At 51.9% G+C, this 21,789-nt stretch overlaps 2 protein-coding genes across 2 annotated transcripts; one reads left to right on the top strand and one right to left on the bottom strand.

Moving 5' to 3' along the window:
- Positions 1–1,033: 1,033 nt before the first annotated feature.
- LOC309824978 (tubulin alpha-1D chain-like) lies at positions 1,034–17,177 on the bottom strand (the record flags this gene model as incomplete). The annotated part of the gene is made up of 6 exons (XM_082658260.1): positions 1,034–2,041; positions 2,784–2,932; positions 3,264–3,486; positions 16,399–16,466; positions 16,596–16,661; positions 17,162–17,177. The coding sequence occupies 6 exons, from the start codon at positions 17,175–17,177 to the stop codon at positions 1,034–1,036; spliced, it is 1,530 nt and encodes a 509-aa protein (XP_082514386.1).
- On the top strand, positions 17,113–21,769 carry LOC309825029 (tubulin alpha-4A chain). Its single transcript, XM_082658360.1, has 4 exons — positions 17,113–17,178; positions 18,957–19,179; positions 19,491–19,639; positions 20,114–21,769. Exons 1-4 carry the CDS (start codon positions 17,176–17,178, stop codon positions 21,083–21,085), a joined length of 1,347 nt encoding a protein of 448 aa, XP_082514486.1. The 5' UTR covers positions 17,113–17,175; the 3' UTR covers positions 21,086–21,769.
- The last annotated feature ends 20 nt before the right edge of the window (positions 21,770–21,789 follow it).

The following is a 21,789-nucleotide window of genomic DNA, read 5'->3' on the forward strand; positions in this document are numbered from 1 at the left end:
ACCTAGTATACTAGGAGCTGAATAAAGGACAGTGATTTTTTTCTGGTGTTTGAAAGGCTCCCCAAATAACCTCTCTTTCTTCCCCAAATTTGAAACCAGTTAATAGAAAGACACAGGACAGAGATTTGAAATTCAATCCTTTCAGAGAGAGAGAAAAAAAAATGGGTTGGAGAATATAGCTGAGCTATTCAGGCAAAATGGGTTCCTAAATAATTAAGCTATCCTCCTAACCCAGAAGGCGTGGCAGAAAATCCACATACAAGGATTTTAGGGCAGCCACCTGGTTGGAAGTGGGGGCTTAAAGCTGTGCGTGTGGCATAGTTTGAAGAAAGGTGATTTGTCTTTATCAAAAAGTGATGAATGTGATGGAGATTACAGGGAGGCAAGCTCCCCCTTGACCCCCATTCCCCCGTTGTTGCTTCCACTGTACCACTTCTGCCTAATGCCAGCTTCCGGACTCTCTACACTCCACACTGAAGAAGACAGGAGGGTGGGCTAGTGAGGACCAGCTGTATCAGACTACCCTGAGGCACTACTTCACATCCCCTGGCCTCACCAGGCTCTTTTTGCAGCCCTGTGCAGCTCGGACCAGCTTCACACACAGACAGCGCCTCACCTCCTGCCCAGGGATTCCCTGTTGACCCTGCAGCCCAAGTGTGTGCAACCTGAAGTACAGGCAAGTTAATGTTTGATGAGGCGAAGGTTTAACCAAGGGAAGAATGGAGCCAGTGCAGAAATCCCCCACCCTCACCTCCTCTCCTGCCCACTCTCCCAGGGAATGGTCTGAGATGCCATTTATCCAGCTACATCTCTAGGGTGAGTTCTCCCTCCTTCTCTGCTTGACCCACCTCGGCCCCCATTCTGCTCCGTGGAATTGCACTCATTAATGAAATCTGCAGTCAGATCTGCTTCATGGGGAACCCAGGCTAAGATACCAGTCTTCCTATCTCTTATGAAGGAAAAGCCCCCCACCCCCATGGTTTTTCCCAAGAGGAAAAGACATTTGTGAGACACTAAGGCCATAGCACTTTATTCAGGACAGACGTGAAGGATTCCCCCAGTATTCATCCCCCTCCTCCTCTTCTCCCTCCCCCTCCACACTATCCATGCCCACCTCCTCGTAATCCTTCTCCAGGGCAGCCATATCCTCCCGGGCCTCGGAGAACTCACCCTCCTCCATGCCCTCGCCCACGTACCAGTGCACAAACGCCCTCTTGGCATACATCAGGTCGAACTTGTGGTCCAGGCGGGCCCAGGCCTCAGCGATGGCGGTCGTGTTGCTCAGCATGCACACGGCACGCTGCACCTTGGCCAGATCACCCCCGGGCACCACAGTGGGGGGCTGGTAGTTGATGCCAACCTTGAAGCCCGTGGGGCACCAGTCCACGAACTGAATACTGCGCTTGGTCTTGATGGCAGCGATGGCGGCGTTGACATCCTTGGGCACCACGTCTCCACGGTACAGCAGGCAGCAGGCCATGTACTTGCCGTGACGGGGATCACACTTCACCATCTGGTTGGCAGGCTCGAAGCAGGCATTGGTGATCTCTGCCACCGACAGCTGCTCGTGGTAGGCTTTCTCTGCAGAGATGACTGGCGCATAGGTGGCCAGGGGGAAGTGGATGCGAGGGTAGGGCACCAGGTTGGTCTGGAACTCCGTCAGGTCCACGTTGAGGGCGCCGTCGAAGCGCAGGGAGGCCGTGATGGAGGAGACGATTTGGCTGATGAGGCGGTTGAGGTTGGTGTAAGTCGGGCGCTCGATGTCTAGGTTGCGGCGGCAGATGTCGTAGATGGCTTCGTTGTCCACCATGAAGGCACAGTCTGAGTGCTCCAGGGTGGTGTGGGTGGTCAGGATGGAGTTATAGGGCTCCACCACGGCTGTGGACACCTGCGGGGCTGGGTAGATGGAGAACTCCAGCTTGGATTTCTTGCCATAGTCAACAGAGAGCCGCTCCATCAGGAGTGAGGTGAAGCCAGAGCCAGTGCCCCCTCCAAAGCTGTGGAACACCAGGAAGCCCTGAAGTCCTGTGCACTGGTCAGCCTAGAACGTGAAGGCGAAGAGAAACATGGGATGTGAAGCACAGCTGACCAAGAGCAAAGAACCAGCTCGTGCTGTTTGAGATTTCCCCAAAAGTTTCATAAAATCCTTGGAAGACTTTTCCAAGGGCACAAAATAGACCCTGATAAGGAGGTCCCACTCTCTCCTCCTTGTCTCTCTTCCTCTCTCTAACCTCCTGAAGCCTTCCACAGACAGCTCTCTTGACTCTTGTGCCATGGTCATTTTTGTCATCATAACTTGCCAACTCCACCCGGCTTCCTACCCGTGCCCCCTGATCTAACCAGATGTTTCTGGAGGGCTTCCTTACTGAGATGAACAGCCCAGGAACCTGATCCCTGTCCTTGCTGGAGGCTGAAGTTGATCAGAGGGCCTTGAGCTGGTATTGTTTGGATCCCTGTTTTTCACAGGGCCTTCTGCCCACATACCTACAATACAAGGTGGCATTCTGGGACTGCTTATGGGTGCTCATATCTTGGCCAGGCAGCCTATCAACTGGCAGCCACTCTGCCCAGCATCGGGCCACTTACTATAGAAGATAAAAGGGACACCCAGCTCCAGGCTGGAGCCCATACTCTGCCTCCCCTCCTCACTAGTCCTGATCCTGTGTGTTTAATGCTTGTCCAGGAGACTCTCCCAAGGATGGAAGGTGCCCTTCCCCTGTCTGGTCTCCAGACCACTTCACAACAGGAATCCAGATTCCCCCAGCCCTCAGCTCTTCTCTCACCAGCTTCCGAATCCGGTCCAGCACCGGGTCGATGAGCTCCTTTCCGATGGTGTAGTGGCCACGGGCATAGTTATTGGCAGCATCTTCCTTGCCGGTGATGAGCTGCTCTGGACAGAAGAGCTGGCGATACGTGCCCGTCCGAACCTCATCTGCAGTGGGCAGAATTTTAGGTCCCCCTCCCCTTGCAGCCTGGCTCCTGGAGCCCCAGGGTACCCAGAAGGGGTGGGGTCACCAGGCCCGAAGTTCTACCCTAGAGGAGCCCCATTCAGCCTGCTGTTATTGCCCTTGATCGTAAGTGTACTTCAACGAAAAGAAAAGAGATGTGGAGTGACCTTGAGACTCTGGAGCTGAGTGACAGCAGAGCTGGAGTTCTGATTCGCTGCAGCAACTGGGGACGACAAACCAGTGCTCTCCAATTATGGAGAAGGACTTGCTGTGGTACCTGGGACAAGGCCGTGGCAGGGGCTGGTCATCACTCACCAATCACAGTGGGCTCCAGATCCACAAACACCACCCGGGGCACGTGTTTGCCAGCCCCAATTTCACTAAAGAAGGTGTTGAAGGAGTCATCCCCTCCCCTGATTGTCTTGTCGCTGGGCATCTGCCCATCTGGTTGGATCCCATGTTCCAAGCAGCAGAGCTCCCAGCAGGCATTGCCGGTCTGCACTCCAGCCTGCCCCACGTGGACTGAGATGCACCCACGCTGAGTGGACAAAGGGCAGAGAGAAGCGTATCATGCCTGGACACGATTCCTGCCTTCCTTCCTTGCGTGGTTCCCTGGCTGAGAGCAAGAGTTCCTAGACTTTGCTCTCGGCGCCCCACGTCCCGGGGGTGGGGGGCAGTGGCGGCGGGCAAAACCCTCAGGGGAAGCAGAAGATGTGACCAGTTCTAAGATTATAGAGTCTTTGCTCAGTGACTAAGCATCTTGAGGAACATCGAGGGGCTCAGATGAGTCTGACAGAGCATGATAGGCAACACACCCATGTCCAGAAAGAAAGAAGGGGCCATTAGTAAGGAACACAAGATCCAAGTGAGGTTTCAGGGGTCAGGGACAAGGATGAGGTTTAGAAAAGCAGAAGGAACTCTGGATTCATGTTAAAGCTAGGAATGCCAGCAAGGAAGGGGAGAGTGGGCCTGGGATGGATGTGTGTGTGCTGTTCTTTCCTCTTGGGTGTGTGTGGTTCTGGAGTGATGAGGGGCTGGGAAGAGAGTTCTTCCTCACATGACTCAAGGCTGGTCAAAGAGTTCTTGGCCCCCGGAGCAGGACTGGGGTAACCTGCTTGGTCCTAGAAAAAGAGAAAGGTCATTGCCCTTCCTGGGGAGCCCCATGAGCATCAAAAAGACTTGACCCTCCTGCTTCATCATGTACTGAGCCTCCATTATCTGCCTGACACCGGGCGGAGACTGGGGATACATAACACCTAATACCCAGTCCCTGCGCTTAAGAAACTCACTGTCTGGGGAAGGGAGCGTTTCATACGATAACAGATACGTGACAGTGTGGTAAGTAGGATCCCAGAAAGTTTCTTCCTGCTTGAGAAGTATTTACGGCAGACTTTAACAACAAAACGAGCACCCACATCCATCAGATTTCCCCAGGCTTTAAGGCTTAATCATGTGGAGGGTGTAGAGAAATGAGAATTCTCAGGCTGCTGCTGGAAGCCCAAAGTGACGCATCTTTTTTGGAGAGTGATCTGGCAATATCTAGGAAAGCTGAAGATGCTCTAGAGAAATTCTCACATAGGTGCACAAGAAAACAGGTGCAAGAACAGTCACAGTACCATAGCAACGGAAGCCGATTAAACGTCCTTCAACAGGAGAAAATAAAGGATGATTCAGAAGTGGACGTGGATGAATACAGGAAAGAATCTTGGGCTTCCCTGGTGGCGCAGTGGTTAAGAATCTGCCTGCCAATGCAAGGGACACGGGTTCGAGCCCTGGCCCAGGAAGATCCCACATGCTGCGGAGCAACTAAGCCCGTGCGCCACAACTACTGAGCCTGAGCTCTAGAGCCCGCAAGCCACAACTACTGAGCCCACGTGCCACAACTACTGAAGCCCGCGTGCCTAGAGCCCGTGCTCCGCAACAAGAGAGGCCACCGCAATGAGAAGCCCACGCACCACAACGAAGAGCAGCCCCCACTCACTGCAACTAGAGAAAGCCCGTGCACAGCAACAAAGACCCAACACGGCCAAAAATAAAATTAATTAATTAATTAAAAAAAAAGAGTCTTGCCCCCCAAAATTCTTTTTTTTTTTTTTTGCGGTACGCGGGCCTCTCACTGCTGTGGACTCTCCCGTTGCAGAGCACAGGCTCCGGACGCGCAGGCTCAGTGGCCATGGCTCACGGGCCCAGCCGCTCCGCGGCACATGGGATCTTCCCGGACCGGGGCACGAACCCGCGTCCCCTGCATCGGCAGGTGGACTCTGAACCACTGCGCCAGCAGGGAAGCCCCTTGCCCCCAAAAATTCTTCATAGAAAAAAAGCAAGTTAAGAAGAATCATAATACAGTACTATTTATATAAATCTTTAACTTGTATGCATCGTTTACAGATAAATTTTTATATTTGCTATATATTCTTGGAATGTATTACAGAAGTAAAGAAAGCAAGGGAAAATATTAGCACCCAATTTGGAATAATGTTAGAGGAGGGAGGTGAATGCATTCAGAGAAGGATCCTGTTTCTTAAGCTGGGTAGCAGGTGTTCATTATATTATTCTTTATACCTTTTCTCATGTCTGAAATATTTCATAATGAGGATGCTTTATCCATAAATTTTACACTTCTCTGACTTTGTAAATATGACACAGGGGCCTTGACTTTTTATGATTTTTAGATGACTGGGATTAATACGTAGACCATCTGTATCCCAGCCCCGTTACTCCCCCACTTGCCTCTCTGTGGGCGTCTTCCCCTGGTGAAGTGGGGCGGTAACAAGAGCCCCTCCTAGAATCACTCTGCAGATGAAAGAATGCGTGTAAGTTGCCTGGCTCATTGGACGACACAAAGTAGGGTGCGCCATACCTGTCGGACCCCCTTACCAATTCCCCATCCCCCAACCCCGGGGGTCATAGTAAGAGAAAGTAATGAATTAAGCTGGGAGGGATTTCGGGACAAAGGACTCCAGAAATCCCCAGGTCCAGGAGGGAGGGCTGACTCAGCTCACCAATCACCTGGCTGGCAGGGCCAGCACCCGCTGCTGCACCTCAGAACCTGCCCAGGCTCTGTGCACAAAGCCAGACCCTGTCCTGGCTCCCACAGCTGCTGGCCCACGCAAGGTGTGTCTGACCTGGGGTATGCCGGGGTCGCTGGAAACGATGCCCCTCACTCTGGGTTTGGGCAAAGAATTCAGCCCCTGGAATCACACAGACTTGACCTCAAACCGCACCTCAGCTTCTCCCATTCCCTTTTCTTGCCGGTGAAAATAGTATAATCTCACGCTCAGCAGGCTTTGTCATTAGGTTGTTTAGTTCTGTATAGTGAGCATTAATTAGGTGCCAGGCACTGTGCTCAGCGCTTCACATACACTATCTGCTTTAATCTTTACAACAACCTCCTTAGGTAGGTGTCTTTATTACCCTATTTTACTGACTCTCAGAGAGGTCAAACAACTTGCTCAAAGTCACGAGCAAAACCAGGAATATTCAGAGAGGGGACAGTCTGGGTCCAACCACACTCCTAACTGCCCTTCTATCCTGCCTGTCGGGGATCCGGGTAAAAGATATCAAATGAGCCCCATACACAGCACCCTCCCTCTCCCCACTGATATGTAGCTGAAATGAGGGGTCAGACCAAGGCACAGCAGAAGAACAGGACTATGAAGATATGTCCTTACAGCCGGGAGGTGGGACCAGAGGCCAGCAGGGGCCCAAGGTTTGCAGGAAAGTGCCTACACTTGCTGCCCCTGTCCTGCTTACCCCACTCTCCCTACCCCTAAATTCAGAGCCCTTCAGCAGCCCCTCAGACTCAGACCATGTCCTAGTTACCATGGCCTGTCCCTCTCTATCCCCTGAACATACCAGCACGTTTAGGGGGCTGCACTCACATCTGGAAGTTTCTCTCCCTCTCCCCCACCTGACCTGCCCACACGCTGTAACCCCATGAACACCTGGACCATGGGACCCTCGTTTGCACGCTCAGCCCCACCTCTGCTTACCATGCTGCCTGGCTGGGGGCTGGCTGGGGTCGTCTGTCTGTCTGTCTGCTGCAAATTGGAAGGCAGGGACAGGCCTGTGACGGACCCACAACTGCCGGCCTCCTTATCCTCTCTGGTCTGCTCTCGGGGAGGTGGGGGGTGGGAACTCCATTTCCTGATGGTTCTGCCTGGCCCTCACAGGTGAGAGGGGATTTAGAAATCAAGCCCCCTGAGCTCCAGCACTGCCCTCACCCCCAAGGTTGGTGAGGATTGGAAGAGGAGTAGGCGGGGCTAAGAAAAGTCTGCAGTGGACCAGAAATGATGAGTCCTAGGGCAAGAGGTCAACTCAGGGCCTTCTGGGTGGAAACTCAGAATATCACAGAACAGAGGGAACTAGAGCTCAGGTTAGCCCCGTCTCAAGCACTTAACTTCCTTTGCCTCAGTTTTCTCATCTGCAGAATGGGGAGAGGTAGTATTGTGAGATTAAGCAAGATAAACTTCCTTACATGTTTAGTCCAGAATTGCTGTTGTTCTCCACAGGCAAAGCAAGATGCTGAGCATCTTCAGGGCTATTCCTAAGTGTCTCTCCCTGTTCCAATCCAAGTCTTTGCTGTCCCAGCCTGGCCTTATTTCCCCACAGAAGGAGTCACCATATGGCCTTGGGCAAAATTATGAGATAAAAATGTTACTCTCGGGCTTCCCTGGTGGCGCAGTGGTTGAGAGTCCGCCTGCCGATGCAGGGGACACGGGTTCATGCCCCGGTCTGGGAAGATCCCACATGCCGCCTGTGCTCCGCAATGGGAGAGGCCACAACAGTGAGAGGCCCACGTACCGCAAAAAAAAAAAAAAAAAAAAATGTTACTCTCTCACATTTGTATCCTGCTCTGTAGTTCTAAAGGCAGCTTCACCCCTTATCTCCTTTGAGTCCCTCAACAACTTTGTGAGGTAGGCAAGGTGAGGCCTCCACTCCCAGAGGAAGAAAAGGAAATTGCAGCCCCTTATGTTTTGCCCAAGGTCACGTGGGAGTTAATTAGTGGTGGAATTAAGATTCTCTGGAACTCAGGCTCAGTGACTCTCCCCTTTCCACATGGCAGAGTTGTCAATGTCCCTCATCCCCCTGCTGTGGTTTTTTTTTTTTAAATAAATTTATTTATTTTTATTTATTTTATTTTTGGCTGCGTTGGGTCTTCTTTGCTGCGCGTGGGCTTTCTCTACTTGCGGCGAGTGGGAGCTACTCTTCGTTGCGGCACGCGGGCTTCTCATTGCGGTGGCTTCTCTTGTTGCGGAGCACGGGCTCTAGGTGCGCCGGCTTCAGTAGTTGTGGCTCGCGGGCTCTAGAGTGCAGGCTCAGTAGTTGTGGTGCACGGGCTTAGCTGCTCTGCGGCATGTGGGAAGCCCCCCTGCTGCGTTTTTATTTTCTTTCTTCCCATCCTAAATTCTATGGGGCTTCCCTGGTGGCGCAGTGGTTAAGAATCCACCTGCCAATGAAGGGGACACGGGTTCGAGCCCTGGTCCAGGAAGATCCCACATGCTGCGGAGCAACTAAGGCCGTGCGCCACAACTACTGAGCCTGCACTCTAGAGCCCGCAAGCCACAACTGCTGAGCCCGTGTGCCACAACTACTGAAGCCCGCATGCCTAGAGCCTGTGCTCTGCAACAAGAGAAGCCACCACAATGAGAAGCCCTCGCACCCCAAACGAAGAGCAGCCCCCGCTCACCGCAACTAGAGAAAAGCCCGTGCGCAGCAACGAAGACCCAATGCAGCCAAAAAAAAAAAAAAAATTCTATGGTCAGTGGTCAACACTCCCTTGCACGTCCCTCAACTCCCTCTCCTCCGTCTAGCTTCAGTTTCCTCGTTTGACTAAACCACAACCCTGGTTAAATCCATTTCTTCACCAATTCTGTGCCTGCACTGACCCAGCTAAACAGTGGCTGTAGAAAAACCCAGAACCATACTGACTGATCTGACTTCAAATGCATGACCACTAACCTCAAATGGACCCTAAAGCTGCCTGGAAACCACATTACCAGTCTCCAGTCACACTTGCAGCCAGCACCGTGACCAGGAATAGGAATGCTAGATTTAGCAAACAGCAGCCCTACCCAGGAAGAAGATGCTAATGTGAATTTTCAGCCAATGTGGCAAATGGTGAGAGAGTTATCCTGAGGTTGGGTCTTTTTTCAGAGCCCTTCTCACCACAGCATACAAGGGTGCGACCCAGAATATTAAGATGGTTAACTCTGATTTTGGCTATGGACTGAAGTCTTCTCTCTCCTACCTGGAACTAAGAGGCCAAGATCCCTGGAGAGAAGACACAGCCAACCAACACTTCAAAGGTAAGGAAGCCCAGTCTACCCTGGGTTGATCCATGAAGCCATAGACCTCAGAAATTATTACCCAGATGAATGGACTTGGGACCCACTGGGCCCAGAAGTCTCCTGCTAGCACTCCAACTTCTCCCAACTGGTCTTTGAAGTTGGGCATCTCAGATTCAACCTAGACAACACTAATTCTGGAAAGAAAATTATCCCAAAGGCAGGCAGGGGGAGGGGTCTTATGTAAAACAGAGTAAAGAGACTGAGATTTTTTGATAGCATGTTAATGTGTCTGAGTTATAAAATGAGAGGTAATCTATACTCTTCGTTCCTTCAACAAATATTTATTGAGTGTCTGCTATGTGCCAAGCACTGTTCCAGATACCAGAGATACAGTGGTAAGCAAAAAGAGTCTGTGCTTTTTTATTTTATTTATTTATTTGTTTATTTATTATTTTTGGCTGCGTTGGGTCTTCGTTGCTGCGCGCGGCTTTCTCTAGTTGCGGCGAGCATAGGCTACTCTTCATTGTGGTGCTTGGGCTTCTCATTGCGGTGGCTTCTCTTGTTGAGGAGCACGGGCTCTAGGTGCGTGGGCTTCAGTAGTTGCAGCACGCGGGCTCAGTAGTTGTGGCTCACAGGCTTAGTTGCTCCGCGGCATATGGGATCCTCCCGGATCAGGGCTCAGACCTGCGTCCCCTGCATTGGCAGGCGGATTCTTAACCACTGTGCCACCAGGGAGCCCCAAGAGTCTGTGCTTTTAAGGAGTTTATATTTTTGTGGGAAGACATAATAACTAAACAAACAAGAGAATTTCAGATAGCAATGAACACGTGAAGAAAACAAAACAGGATAATGGCCCAGAAAGAGATGGAGGGCTACTATTGACAAGAAGCCACTCTCTAAGAAGGTGATATTTGAACTGAGCGATAAGGAGATGGCCACACCAAGATCTGGATTGTCGTGGTCCAGGCAGAGAGAATAGCAAGTGCAAAGGAGCAAGCCTGGTGTATATAAGGAAACCGAGGGAGGGAGGGAGGGGGCTACGCAAAATGAGGTCACAGAGGTAAAGGGGCCTGGCAAGGAGAATGGCTTTTATTACAAGTGCAATGGGAGGGTTTTAAGCAAGCCTCATTGCCTACTTTGTGTTTTGTCTTAGTGAGATTATTTCAGCTGCTATGTGAAGAATGCATTATAGGGATTCAAGAGTAGGAGAAGGAAGCTGGTTAGGAGGCTATGGAAGACATCCAGAAATGAGGGGCTGGTGGCTTGGACTAGAGTGGGGTTGGGGGAAGTAGCTGGGTTTGAAGTAAAGTGATAGGACATGCTAATCTGGGGTGTGCAGACCTCACCAACAGCCTCCCCTGACCCCTGCCTCCACTTCTTCTTTGCTGGCATGGTCCTGATTTTGTATAATTATTCACCCTTCTACTTGGTCATGCCCAACTTGGTAACTTCCACTTGGCCTTTCCCTAGACCTAGGGCTAAGTAAAGGTTAGTCCAAACCATTCCTAGTAGTTCCATTCCCTCCTTCCAGTGACTAGTTTAGGCCTGGGGCCAGTGAGATATAAGGGAAAGTCTGCTCGGGTGCTTTAAGGAAAGGTTTTTCTCCCTGATAAAAAGAGATGTGGGAGGAAACCAAACCCCTTTCCCGCCCTAGGATGGTGTCATATGAGGGCATAATACTTGGAGCTGCTGCGGCCATCCTGTGATTAGGAGAGAAGATGCCGCCAGCCCACTGAGGATGCCAGAGCAGAAAGCTGGAAATACCGGACTTTTTGGTGACATCACTGAATCCACCCTGGACCCACCCTACACTCAAGGCTTCTTGTAGGATAATAATTGTACCCATTGTTTAAGCTGATGGTAGTTAGGCTTTCCATTACTTGAAGCTAAAACATTCTTACTAATAAAAGAGGGGAAGGAGAGAGGGAAAGAGGAATGCAGGATGATCCTAGGTTTTTACCTAAGCACTTGGGTGGAAGGTGATGTTGTTGACTCAGACTCGGAAGCCTAGGATAGAAGCAGGTTTGGCAGGGAGTGGGATGAGGGTAGTATACTGAGAGTTCTACTTTGAATGTGTTATGTTGAGCTGTCTAATGTGCTTTCGAGGTATGATGTCAAGAAGGCAAAGAGTCATGTGAATCTGAAGTTTAGAGGAGAGGTCCAAAGTGGAGGTATACATTTGAGAGCCATCAACGTATAGGTGATATGTCTTTCTTTTTGTTCAGTTCTTGCACTTCCGTTTGGCAATGTATATACTCTAGGTATTTTTTTTTGAGTAACCCTAAATATATTACAATCACTTTTTATTAAGGACACTTAAAAATATACCCCAAAGTAGAGATAACATAATAAAACCCCATATACTCATCACCCACCTTCAACGATTGCTCCTTCAGGGAGAAAAGCACATGGAGAGCCTGGGACTGAGCTATGGGGAATGCCCTTTAGAGGTAAACCATCAAAGACCACCAAAAAGGAGTGGCCAGAACAGAAACCAGGAGGGGAGGTGTCATCGAAGGCAAGAAGGAAGTGCGTCAACTACAAAACACTATAAGGGAAGGATAAGCTATGTCAAATACTGCTGAGAGGCTGAGAACGATGAAGAGAGAGACGTGACCTTTGGCTTTGGCAAGATGGAGGACACTAGAGACCTTGGCAAGAACATCTAAGTGGAGCATATGAACCAGGTCTGCGTGGACAGCAAGAAGGAGAGAAGACATGGAGATATTCCTTTGGAAAGATGGGTCTGTGAGGAGGAGGACAGCTGGTAGATGCTCCATCTGAAAAAGTGTAAGGATGTGCACCAAGGCTCAGCTCCACCTCTCCCAGATGGAATCAATGGAGACATTTTAAACTTTGATGACCTTGCTGCACTGCTCCAAGGTTGTGGTGAGACTCTGAGAAGGAGTTAGAAAAGACAGAGATAACAATGGGCATGGTGAAGAGGGAGAGCGATCCAAAGAGAGAATGGACATCCATGTAGGGTAAATGGACTAAGCAATGCGTCATGAGGAAGAGTGAAGAAGTGCCTGGCATCGTCTTCTAGATTCTGTACATGTGAATGTCTAAGAGTTTTCCATCTGGTAATATGGACTGTTACCTGCACACCTACCCGGAGTTTATGCCCTAATTCAGGGGATCTGTATATACCCTGAGAAGATACATACACTCTCACAGCCATGCACATACACACATGAGGGTGCACAAACACACATGCACAATCAGAAGCAGAATCTATGTTCCACTAACACGCCTTGGGCATGTCTCCCTGAAACTTTGTCTTCTCCATTTTTCCTGCCAGGAGGCCTGCTCAGTGGTTGTGAACTCCTTGCTACAGGGGCCAGCGTAATGTAAATGTGTGATGTGGGTTGAGCATATGATGCTAAATGGCAACAGGCACTGGTCTTCTGTGTCAGGGAGACACAGAGTGATGAGGGCTGCCTGAAGTGGAGCAGCTTGTTGCCCATCCTAAGAGAGTAGCCGCCACCCAGCTGCATTTGTTGCCTATTGGTTTCCTATGGAGGCTGTAAGAAATTGCTACAAACGTAATAGCTTAAAACAATGCAAATTTATTATCTCACAGTTCTGGAGGTCAGAAGTCCAAAATTGGTCTTATAGAGATTGCAGTATTATGATTTAAAAGAAAACAATATATATGGTTACTCAGATGACCAAAATATATTTCTTATATATTATTTGGTGTTTGTCCACTCCTCCCGGCTCACAGTTCCCCAAACCCTGAGAATTCCCTAAGTGTTGAGAGTGATCAAGGTGTCTTTTGTTATGTTAATGAGGTGACTTTTGGACCCACCTAAGGAGGGGGGATGCTTGCCAGTGGAGCCAACTGAGTGATTAGAGGGTTAGAAATTTCAGTCCCACCACCCGCTTCTGACCTCCCGGGAGGGGCGGGCAGCTGGAGATTGAGTTCAATTACCAATAGTCAATGATTTAATCAGTCGTGCTTATGTAATGAAGCCTCCATCCAAACTCAGAAGGATGGGGTTTGGAGACCTTCCAGGATAGTGGACACATGGAGGTGCTGGGAGAGTGGCGTTCCTGGCGCTATGGAAGCTCATGCCCTTTCCCCGTACCTTGCCCTCTGCATCTCTTCCATCTGGCTGCTCCTGGCTTATATCCTTTTATAATAAACCAGTGATCTAGTAGGTAGAATGTTTCTCTGAACTCTGTGAGCCTCTCTAGCAAATTAATTGAACCCAAGGAAGAAGTAATGGTAACCTCTAATTTACAGCCGGTCAGTCAGAAAGACAGGTAACAACCTGGACTTGTGATTGGTATCCTGAATTGGAGGGGGCTGTTGGAACTTCCAATTTGTAGCTGGTGGGTCAGAAGCATAGGCAACAACCTGGCCTAGCGACTGGCATCTTAAGTGGGGAGTGGGTGACAGTCTTGTAGGACCAAACCCTTAATCGGGGAATCTGATGCTATCTCCAGGCAGAAAGTGGCAGAATAGAGTTGTTTTTTGTTTTTTGCAGTACGCGGGCCTCTCACTGTTCTGGCCTCTCCCATTGCGGAGCACAGGCTCCAGACGCGCAGGCTCAGCGGCCATGGCTCATGGGCCCAGCCGCTCCGTGGAATGTGGGATCTTCCCGGACCGGGGCACGAACCCATGTCCCCTGCATCGGCAGGCGGACTCTCAACCACTGCGCCACCAGGGAAGCCCTGAGTTGTATTCTTGAACACCCTGCTGGTGTCTGAGAATTGCTTGGTGGTGTGTGGGGAAGCCCCCTGCCCCACACAGTGGAATTGGAAGCCTGCTTAGGGATAAACTCAAGGTGTTGGTATGGCTGTCTTCCTTCTAAAGACTCTAGAGGAGAATATGTTCCTTGCCTTTGCCATCTTCTGGAGGCTGCCCACATTCCTTACCATGGCTTCCTTTCATCTTGAAAGCCATCACTCTGACCTCTCCTTCCCTGACTCTGACTCTCCTGCCTCCCTCTTCCATTTATAAGGACACTTGTGATTACTTTGGGCCCACCCAGAAAATCCAGAATAATCTCCCATCTCAAGACCTTTACCCTAATCACATCCAAAAAGACATGTAAAGTAACGTAGTCACAGATTCCAGGGGTTAGGATGTGGACATCTTGGTGGGGAGCTATTCTGCCTATCACAATTGCTAAATGGGAATGCAGGCCTAGAATAGTCATATCTTCCAATTCTTTTCAAGATAAGCTGGAAATCTGGATTTTTACAAGATCGTGCAGAAAAGAGTTAACATAGCAGAACTGAGACTTAGAAAGGCCTGCTCGCAAGGTTGGCCCTTGGCTGGCATCTGGGAACTTGGCTCTTAGAGTGCGCCCAGTCAACAGCTAACTGATAAGGATGGTTCATTGTGCCTAGATGGTGTGTGTAAACGATATGATTTATGCTGAACACCTGCTTTTCTTCTAAAGAGTCTGGAATTTTGGTAAGTGCAAGGCAGAGGTGCCTATGCAACCAGACCCCACTAAAAACCTTGGGTGCTGAGTCTCTAACGGGCTTTCTTGGGCAGAAACGCTGCAGGGAAACATTGTCCCATTTTCATTTTGGAGGAAGAGTACACTGTGTGAGCCCTTATGGGAGGGAGAGGGCATAGATTCCTTCAGACTCTGCTTGTGTCTCTTCCCCTTATCATCCAGTTGTGTATTGTTCTTACATCACTGTAATAAACCTTAGCTGTGAGTACAAGTTTATGCTGAGTCCTGTGAGTCTGTTTGGCAAGTCTCCTAACATAGGGGTGGTCTTTGGGGATGCCCCAAAGACAATTCCTGATTTTTTTCATATTCTAAATGCTATGGGGGTTAACACTGTGGGCGAATTTGGCCTCCAGGCTGCTAATTTGAAACTTCTGACTTCTTAGAGTTTCACCTTAATTTTAGTCCCATCTCTGTAGTGAAAAAATTCACCTGACACACACTTAGCAAATCTTTACCACATGCTAAGCGCCATACTAGGAGCTACGGACACAAAAGTGAATAAGACACAATCCTTACCTTCAACAAGGTCGCTATCTAATAAGATGGACGTGTACAAGAATAACTGCAGCATGATGTGCTACACACGCTAAAATAAATGAATAAAATGCTCTAAGAGTCCAGACAACTGCATACACGGTGCTTTGCTGTGTATGTACACATCCCTCACTTCATCTGGTCCTCACAATCCGAAGTTATTATCCCAGTTTTACAAAGAAAGAAGCTGAACCTGAAGGGCAAATAGGTTTTGGATTTTGCCTAAGATAGCGCAATCTTCTTAAAATATTCATTCTGCTGGGGTTGGGGTGCACAAGGAAAAAAGAGGGCCAGGGAAGGTCTGCAAGAGGCCATGTGTTCTGTAATCACCAAGGCTCCTTGCTCTGTAGAGACCATGACCCCATTTCCCAAAGCAGCCTCATTGTATGCCCTTGCCAGTTTTCTTTTTAATGAATGAGTCTTGTTCTCCCAACCATATGGTTAGTCTACTGGGAAAAGAGACCTTGTCATATTTCACTGTATTCCTTTCCATGCCTTGCCTAAGTAAGGTGTCGATTAGCTATTTTGTTGGTAGAAAGTTGCCATTGCTAGTTATTTTATCCTGATGTGTTGTTCTGTCAGGCAGCTCTGGCCCTAGGAAACACTCTGATAGGAGAGGCAGGTGAATCCTTTCTAAGTGACTAGCCTGGGAGACAGGTTTCTTAATGTGACCAATAGGCACATAGGGCACTTCTGATGATTTCCCCAGTGAAGGGAGACAGCTAGAAAATGTAAGGCATGCAAGGGAAAGCAGAAGTAGATTGAAAAGCCCATTCTTGCAAGAAATGGAAATGAAACGTAAAAAGAAGGAATAGCTTCAGCTGAGACCTCCACCTGAGCTCTGAGGGCGTTGAGATGCATGTCGCAGATCCTGCCCATGGCTTAGGGACAGAAGAGGGTGGGGAAGTCAAAATCAGCCATGATATCTGAATCTCCATTTCCTTTTTTCCTCTTTGGAGTCAACAAACGTTAGGATACCTCACAACAATGCTTTCTGGGGGTGGAATCATTGTCTCACCGGTGAAAATGCCAAGGACTCAGTGAGGTTAAGTCACTTGCCCAAGGTCACATAGGGCAGTCAAGATGCGAATCCAGGTACTGAGGGCTTCGGTCCAGAGCTCAGGCAGTTCTGGCAGCAGGAAAACGGGCAGGTGACGATGGCGAGGGCCGGCTAATAGTGACGGCGCTGATGACGGGGCCACTGACCGGCGTGTAGCCTGCGAGCCGCAGGAGATTCCGGGGGTCGGCCCTCGCAGACAGACTGTGGGGCTCGGCTCCGCGGAGCAGCCTAAGGGATCGGCAACCTGGGGCTCAGGCTGTGCAGCTCCTGGTCCTCGGCCGCCCACGGGCGTTGGCGAAGGCCAGCCATCCCGGCCGGGGACCAGCAGGCCGCTTGCAGCTGCAAGGGGTTCCTGGGGGACAGGCCAGAGCCAGGCAGTTGGCCGGAGCCTCCAGGGAGGCGGGTCGGGGAGGGCACCGGCGAAGGCTGGCTACAGCCACTTCGGATAAACAGTCTCTACAGCACCCGCCCTAAGTCAGAACACCTGAGCCACAGGCGCCCCCATGACGCAGGTGGCGAGACTCGTCCTGGCACTGCGCCCTGCGTCCCAACAGCGGAGCTCAGGAGGTCTGAGTGTCGGCTCAAAACCCGGAGCGAAGGGTTAAAGCTCCGGTCGCTACCCCTAACCCACGCGGGACAGGTGAGGGACGGGGGCACGCCAGGGGGAGGGGACTCGCCCTGGCCCCACCCCTCCGGGCCGCCTATCTTTTGGGGGCGTGGCCTATGGGCTGCCCAGCTCCTAGTGGGAGGTCGGAGCGCGTGGGCCCGCCCCCCGCGTATAAGAGCGGTGCGGCACTGCAGCTAGCGCAGTTCTCACTGAGACCCGTCACCCAGACTCTACGTGAGACCCACCGCCTGGACTCACCATGGTGAGTGCGGCCCTGCCGGCATCTCGCCCGTCCCTTAATTGCCCCTCTTCTTCGGGGAACCTCCCTCCCGGGATGCTCGGAGCCCTCCATCCGAAGTTCCTGGTCTCGAGGAGTTGGGGGAGTGGGGTGGGGGGGTGGGGGGGTGCATTTCCCCCACCCCACCCCCTCCCGGTGACTTTGGCTGAGCCACGTTGTCCACTTTCGGAGGCTGGGGAAGGGAGTGGAGTGGGGTGGGATTCTTCACGAGCAGAGAGGAGTCCTCCTGGAATCCCCTCCTGCTCCACCAAGCATTTTGTGCCCTAATTCTCCTGAGGGGAGTCACGCGGTCCCGTGCCCAGTCCTTTCCGCCGGCGAGGAGACCCGCTCGGCTGCCCTCCGCCCCTAACCTCCCCCTCACTTCCCGGTCCCCGGAACTGACCAAACACGTGCTTGGCGCAAGAAGGTGGAGGGGGTCAGATTACTTGGTGCAGCATCCCCCTTTCCTCCGACTGTGTGTGTATCCCTCCTACCCACAGTCCCCTGTGACTCAGCACCCCTCTTCTGATCCTGGAGGGGTGGCGAGAATGGGGTTCAGCCTAGTCAGGCGAGCCGGATTCTCTCCAGCCGGAATCAGGGTGCACGGACGGGCAGAGACAGCTGTCGCTGAGCGAGAGTGCGGCCGGGGCCAGGTTGGGGGGAGGGGAAAGAGGTGTGTGGAGGGGGGTGGTATTTATAGCCTAGGGACCGGGACCGAAATCCAATCCTCGCTTTCCGCCGGGATGTAACTGGAAAGAATCTAGAAGGGGGGGGGGGGCGAATGCAGGGCCAAGGTTCAGGATGGCGCTCACCCTGCCCAGGGCAAGGCGGTTACCTCTGGGGCCTCACCGCAGGTTCCGCTTCCTTTTCTCGGTATTTGGAAACCGTCACCCCGCCATTTCGGTCTCGAAAAGGGAGGCTGCGCCGGCCCTGCGTGGCACCACTTTGGCTCTTCAGAGGTTAATTTCACACTGGCAGGGATGAGCCTAGGGCAGCGAGTGCCCCAGTACCCACAACCCGTATTGCCTGCGCCTGCCGTCTTTTGCTCTCTGCAGTCTCGGTGAGGGCTCCGCAGTGGACGAAGGTGGTGAAGACACCCAGGGTGTGGGGGTGGAGGTGACGAGCGCAGCCAGACGGGCTTGAAAGGCGGTGGGGGGAGGGCATCCTGCTGGCCAGCGTGGTCAGTTGACGCCTGGCTGGAAGGCTGAGACACCTCTGCAGCCCGAAAGAATGAAAGGGGGAGAAGGTTATACGAAATACTAGTTGTTCCATCCTCAGAGCAAAGAACTAATCAAGCTGGGAACCTCTAGCTATAAATTCATAGCTCCGGAAAACCTTCTGTCCCTCCTCAGGCTCTTGAGAAGCTGATTTGTGGGAGTAGGGATTGGGAACAGCTGAAAAATCGCTTGTCCTTGTCTCAGTTACTGCAGTGTCTGCCTGTCTCACACTTGCCCTCTGCGTCCTCCCTGAGTGTCCTGTGAATGTAGCAGGGTCATGTGGAGCCACAGCTCTTACTTGACAAGGTCCCAACGGAGAAGTAGGCTGAGGGACTGGCCTGCCCTACTGGGTGCCTCCAGTTGGAAAGTCCTATGCAGGGGAGCCTGGGCAGGCTGCCAGCCTCTTTGACCTCTGCCCAGCCCCAAGCCTCCACTTTTGCCAACTGAGTGATCCTAACTGGTAGGTGATAGGGTGGGAGAGAGGCTCATGAGGTAAGGACTTATGTATGTGGAGCTTATGCCATGTCCCCTCTCTTTATCCTTCAGCGTGAATGCATCTCTGTCCATGTGGGGCAGGCAGGTGTTCAGATGGGCAATGCCTGCTGGGAGCTCTACTGTCTGGAACATGGGATTCAGCCAGATGGGCAGATGCCCAGTGACAAGACCATTGGTGGAGGGGACGACTCCTTCACCACCTTCTTCTGTGAAACCGGCGCTGGAAAGCATGTGCCCCGGGCAGTTTTTGTGGATTTGGAGCCCACCGTAATCGGTGAGAGGAAGAGAGGGTGGAATTGAGGGGATGGAAAGTGACTCTAAGCTTCTCTCTGGAGAGAGGGTGTGTAGACCTGGCTTTCCTGGCCCTAAAAACCCCTTGCCCTGCTGGAAGCTAAAGAAGGCAAGCTGATTGCAGGCTGGCCTGGGCAGCAGGTCTGGGTTTCCCACACACACTGGTATCTCAGGCTGGCAGAAGGATGAGCTCTTCCATACATCTGACCACAGTTACCAGGCTGGGGGAGGGAGGTACGTGCTGAGCACAGCCTTGTGGTTTCTGCCCTAATGATGTGGTTTATGCCCTTCCAGATGAGATCCGAAATGGCCCATACCGACAGCTCTTCCACCCCGAGCAGCTCATCACTGGGAAAGAGGATGCTGCTAACAACTACGCTCGTGGTCACTACACCATTGGCAAGGAAATCATTGACCCTGTACTGGACCGAATCCGCAAGCTGGTGAGAACTTGGGATGGAAGGAAGGGAGCGTTTGAGAGGATGCTAATGGTCAGAAACATTTTTTCCCAGATCCATTTCTTTTTCTTTTTTTTTTTTTTTGCGGTATGCGGGCCTCTCACCTCTGTGGCCTCTCCCATTGTGAAGCACAGGCTCTGGACCCGCAGGCTCAGCGGCCATGGCTCACGGGCCCAGCCGCTCCACGGCATGTGGGATCTTCCCAGACCGGGGCACGAACCCGTGTCCCCCGCATCGGCAGGCGGACTCTCAACCACTGCGCCACCAGGGAAGCCCTCCCAGATCCATTTCGTGGGGTCATCTCTAATTGTACATGTCCCAGAGCATGCTGCAGCTATGGGATACTCATTAGTCTTTGCCTTGACTCCTGAGAAATTTTAGGCGTTTGTGAAGCCAGAAGATAAGAGTTCCTCAGGCCCCTTCCCTGCCCACATTGCTCTTTACCTTCTTGCCTTTCAGTCTGATCAGTGCACAGGACTTCAGGGCTTCCTGGTGTTCCACAGCTTTGGAGGGGGCACTGGCTCTGGCTTCACCTCACTTCTGATGGAGCGGCTCTCTGTTGACTATGGCAAGAAATCCAAGCTGGAGTTCTCCATCTACCCAGCCCCGCAGGTGTCCACAGCCGTGGTGGAGCCCTATAACTCCATCCTGACCACCCACACCACCCTGGAGCACTCAGACTGTGCCTTCATGGTGGACAACGAAGCCATCTACGACATCTGCCGCCGCAACCTAGACATCGAGCGCCCGACTTACACCAACCTCAACCGCCTCATCAGCCAAATCGTCTCCTCCATCACGGCCTCCCTGCGCTTCGACGGCGCCCTCAACGTGGACCTGACGGAGTTCCAGACCAACCTGGTGCCCTACCCTCGCATCCACTTCCCCCTGGCCACCTATGCGCCAGTCATCTCTGCAGAGAAAGCCTACCACGAGCAGCTGTCGGTGGCAGAGATCACCAATGCCTGCTTCGAGCCTGCCAACCAGATGGTGAAGTGTGATCCCCGTCACGGCAAGTACATGGCCTGCTGCCTGCTGTACCGTGGAGACGTGGTGCCCAAGGATGTCAACGCCGCCATCGCTGCCATCAAGACCAAGCGCAGTATTCAGTTCGTGGACTGGTGCCCCACGGGCTTCAAGGTTGGCATCAACTACCAGCCCCCCACTGTGGTGCCCGGGGGTGATCTGGCCAAGGTGCAGCGTGCCGTGTGCATGCTGAGCAACACGACCGCCATCGCTGAGGCCTGGGCCCGCCTGGACCACAAGTTCGACCTGATGTATGCCAAGAGGGCGTTTGTGCACTGGTACGTGGGCGAGGGCATGGAGGAGGGTGAGTTCTCCGAGGCCCGGGAGGATATGGCTGCCCTGGAGAAGGATTACGAGGAAGTAGGCATCGACTCCTATGAGGACGAGGATGAGGGAGAAGAATAGAACAGCTGCTTGGAGTCCACTCACTATGTTTATTGCAAAATCCTTTCGAAATAAACAGTCTCCTTGCACGGTTTCTTGTCCCCTCTGTGAGTGATTAAGCTTCTGCTGCCTCTTCCCCTTTTGTGCTGCTGCTGCTTCTGCTGCTGCCCTCACTATGTGCTGCTCATGACTTTTTCCCTTCCATGGCTGAAAGTGAGACCTTCAGGCCAGGAAAGAAAGACCTTCCTTGCCAGGCCCAGGAAACATGACCCCGTGTATGATCCTAGAGGAGCCCAGGATAGGGGGGAGATGAGGACCAAGTCTTGGACCTGTCTGTCCAGCCATGAGCTGTTAAAGGATCTGAGGCTTCACTTCTGTTCCAAGTAGGAGTTTAAGCCCAGCAGTTTCTGTATTTGAGAGTTAGACGGCTACCCTATTCTTCCCGCTGCTCTGCATTCACTGACTCTGGAAGCAAGGCTTGGCCCAGGTAACTTTGTGCATTATAAGGGCTTGGGAGTGGGGCTGAGCTGGCCCAGAGTTCCTGGGCATGGAGCCTAGTCATAAGCTTGGGGGATGGGAGGGAACAAGGGCGATCTCCTAGAGTTGTTTGTGTCACTGCACCTCCTAGCAGCTTTGCAAAGCTTACTGTTGGTCTTGCTGCTTTGCTGGGGCCTAGGGTTGTGCCATTAAAAGTCAGGTCATTTCCCCTCTGTTTGTGCTTTCTT

Source organism: Grampus griseus (assembly GCF_964374135.1).
Source record: "Grampus griseus genome assembly, chromosome: 7".
Lineage (NCBI taxonomy): Eukaryota > Metazoa > Chordata > Mammalia > Artiodactyla > Delphinidae > Grampus > Grampus griseus.

What these genes read in the sequence shown, in the direction of transcription:
- LOC309825029 (XM_082658360.1), top strand. An exon ending in TTTGGAGCCCACCGTAATCG is followed by an intron (nt 19,180 to 19,490) that starts GTGAGAGGAAGA and finishes ATGCCCTTCCAG; the next exon opens with ATGAGATCCGAAATGGCCCA. An exon ending in TGGACCGAATCCGCAAGCTG is followed by an intron (nt 19,640 to 20,113) that starts GTGAGAACTTGG and finishes CTTGCCTTTCAG; the next exon opens with TCTGATCAGTGCACAGGACT.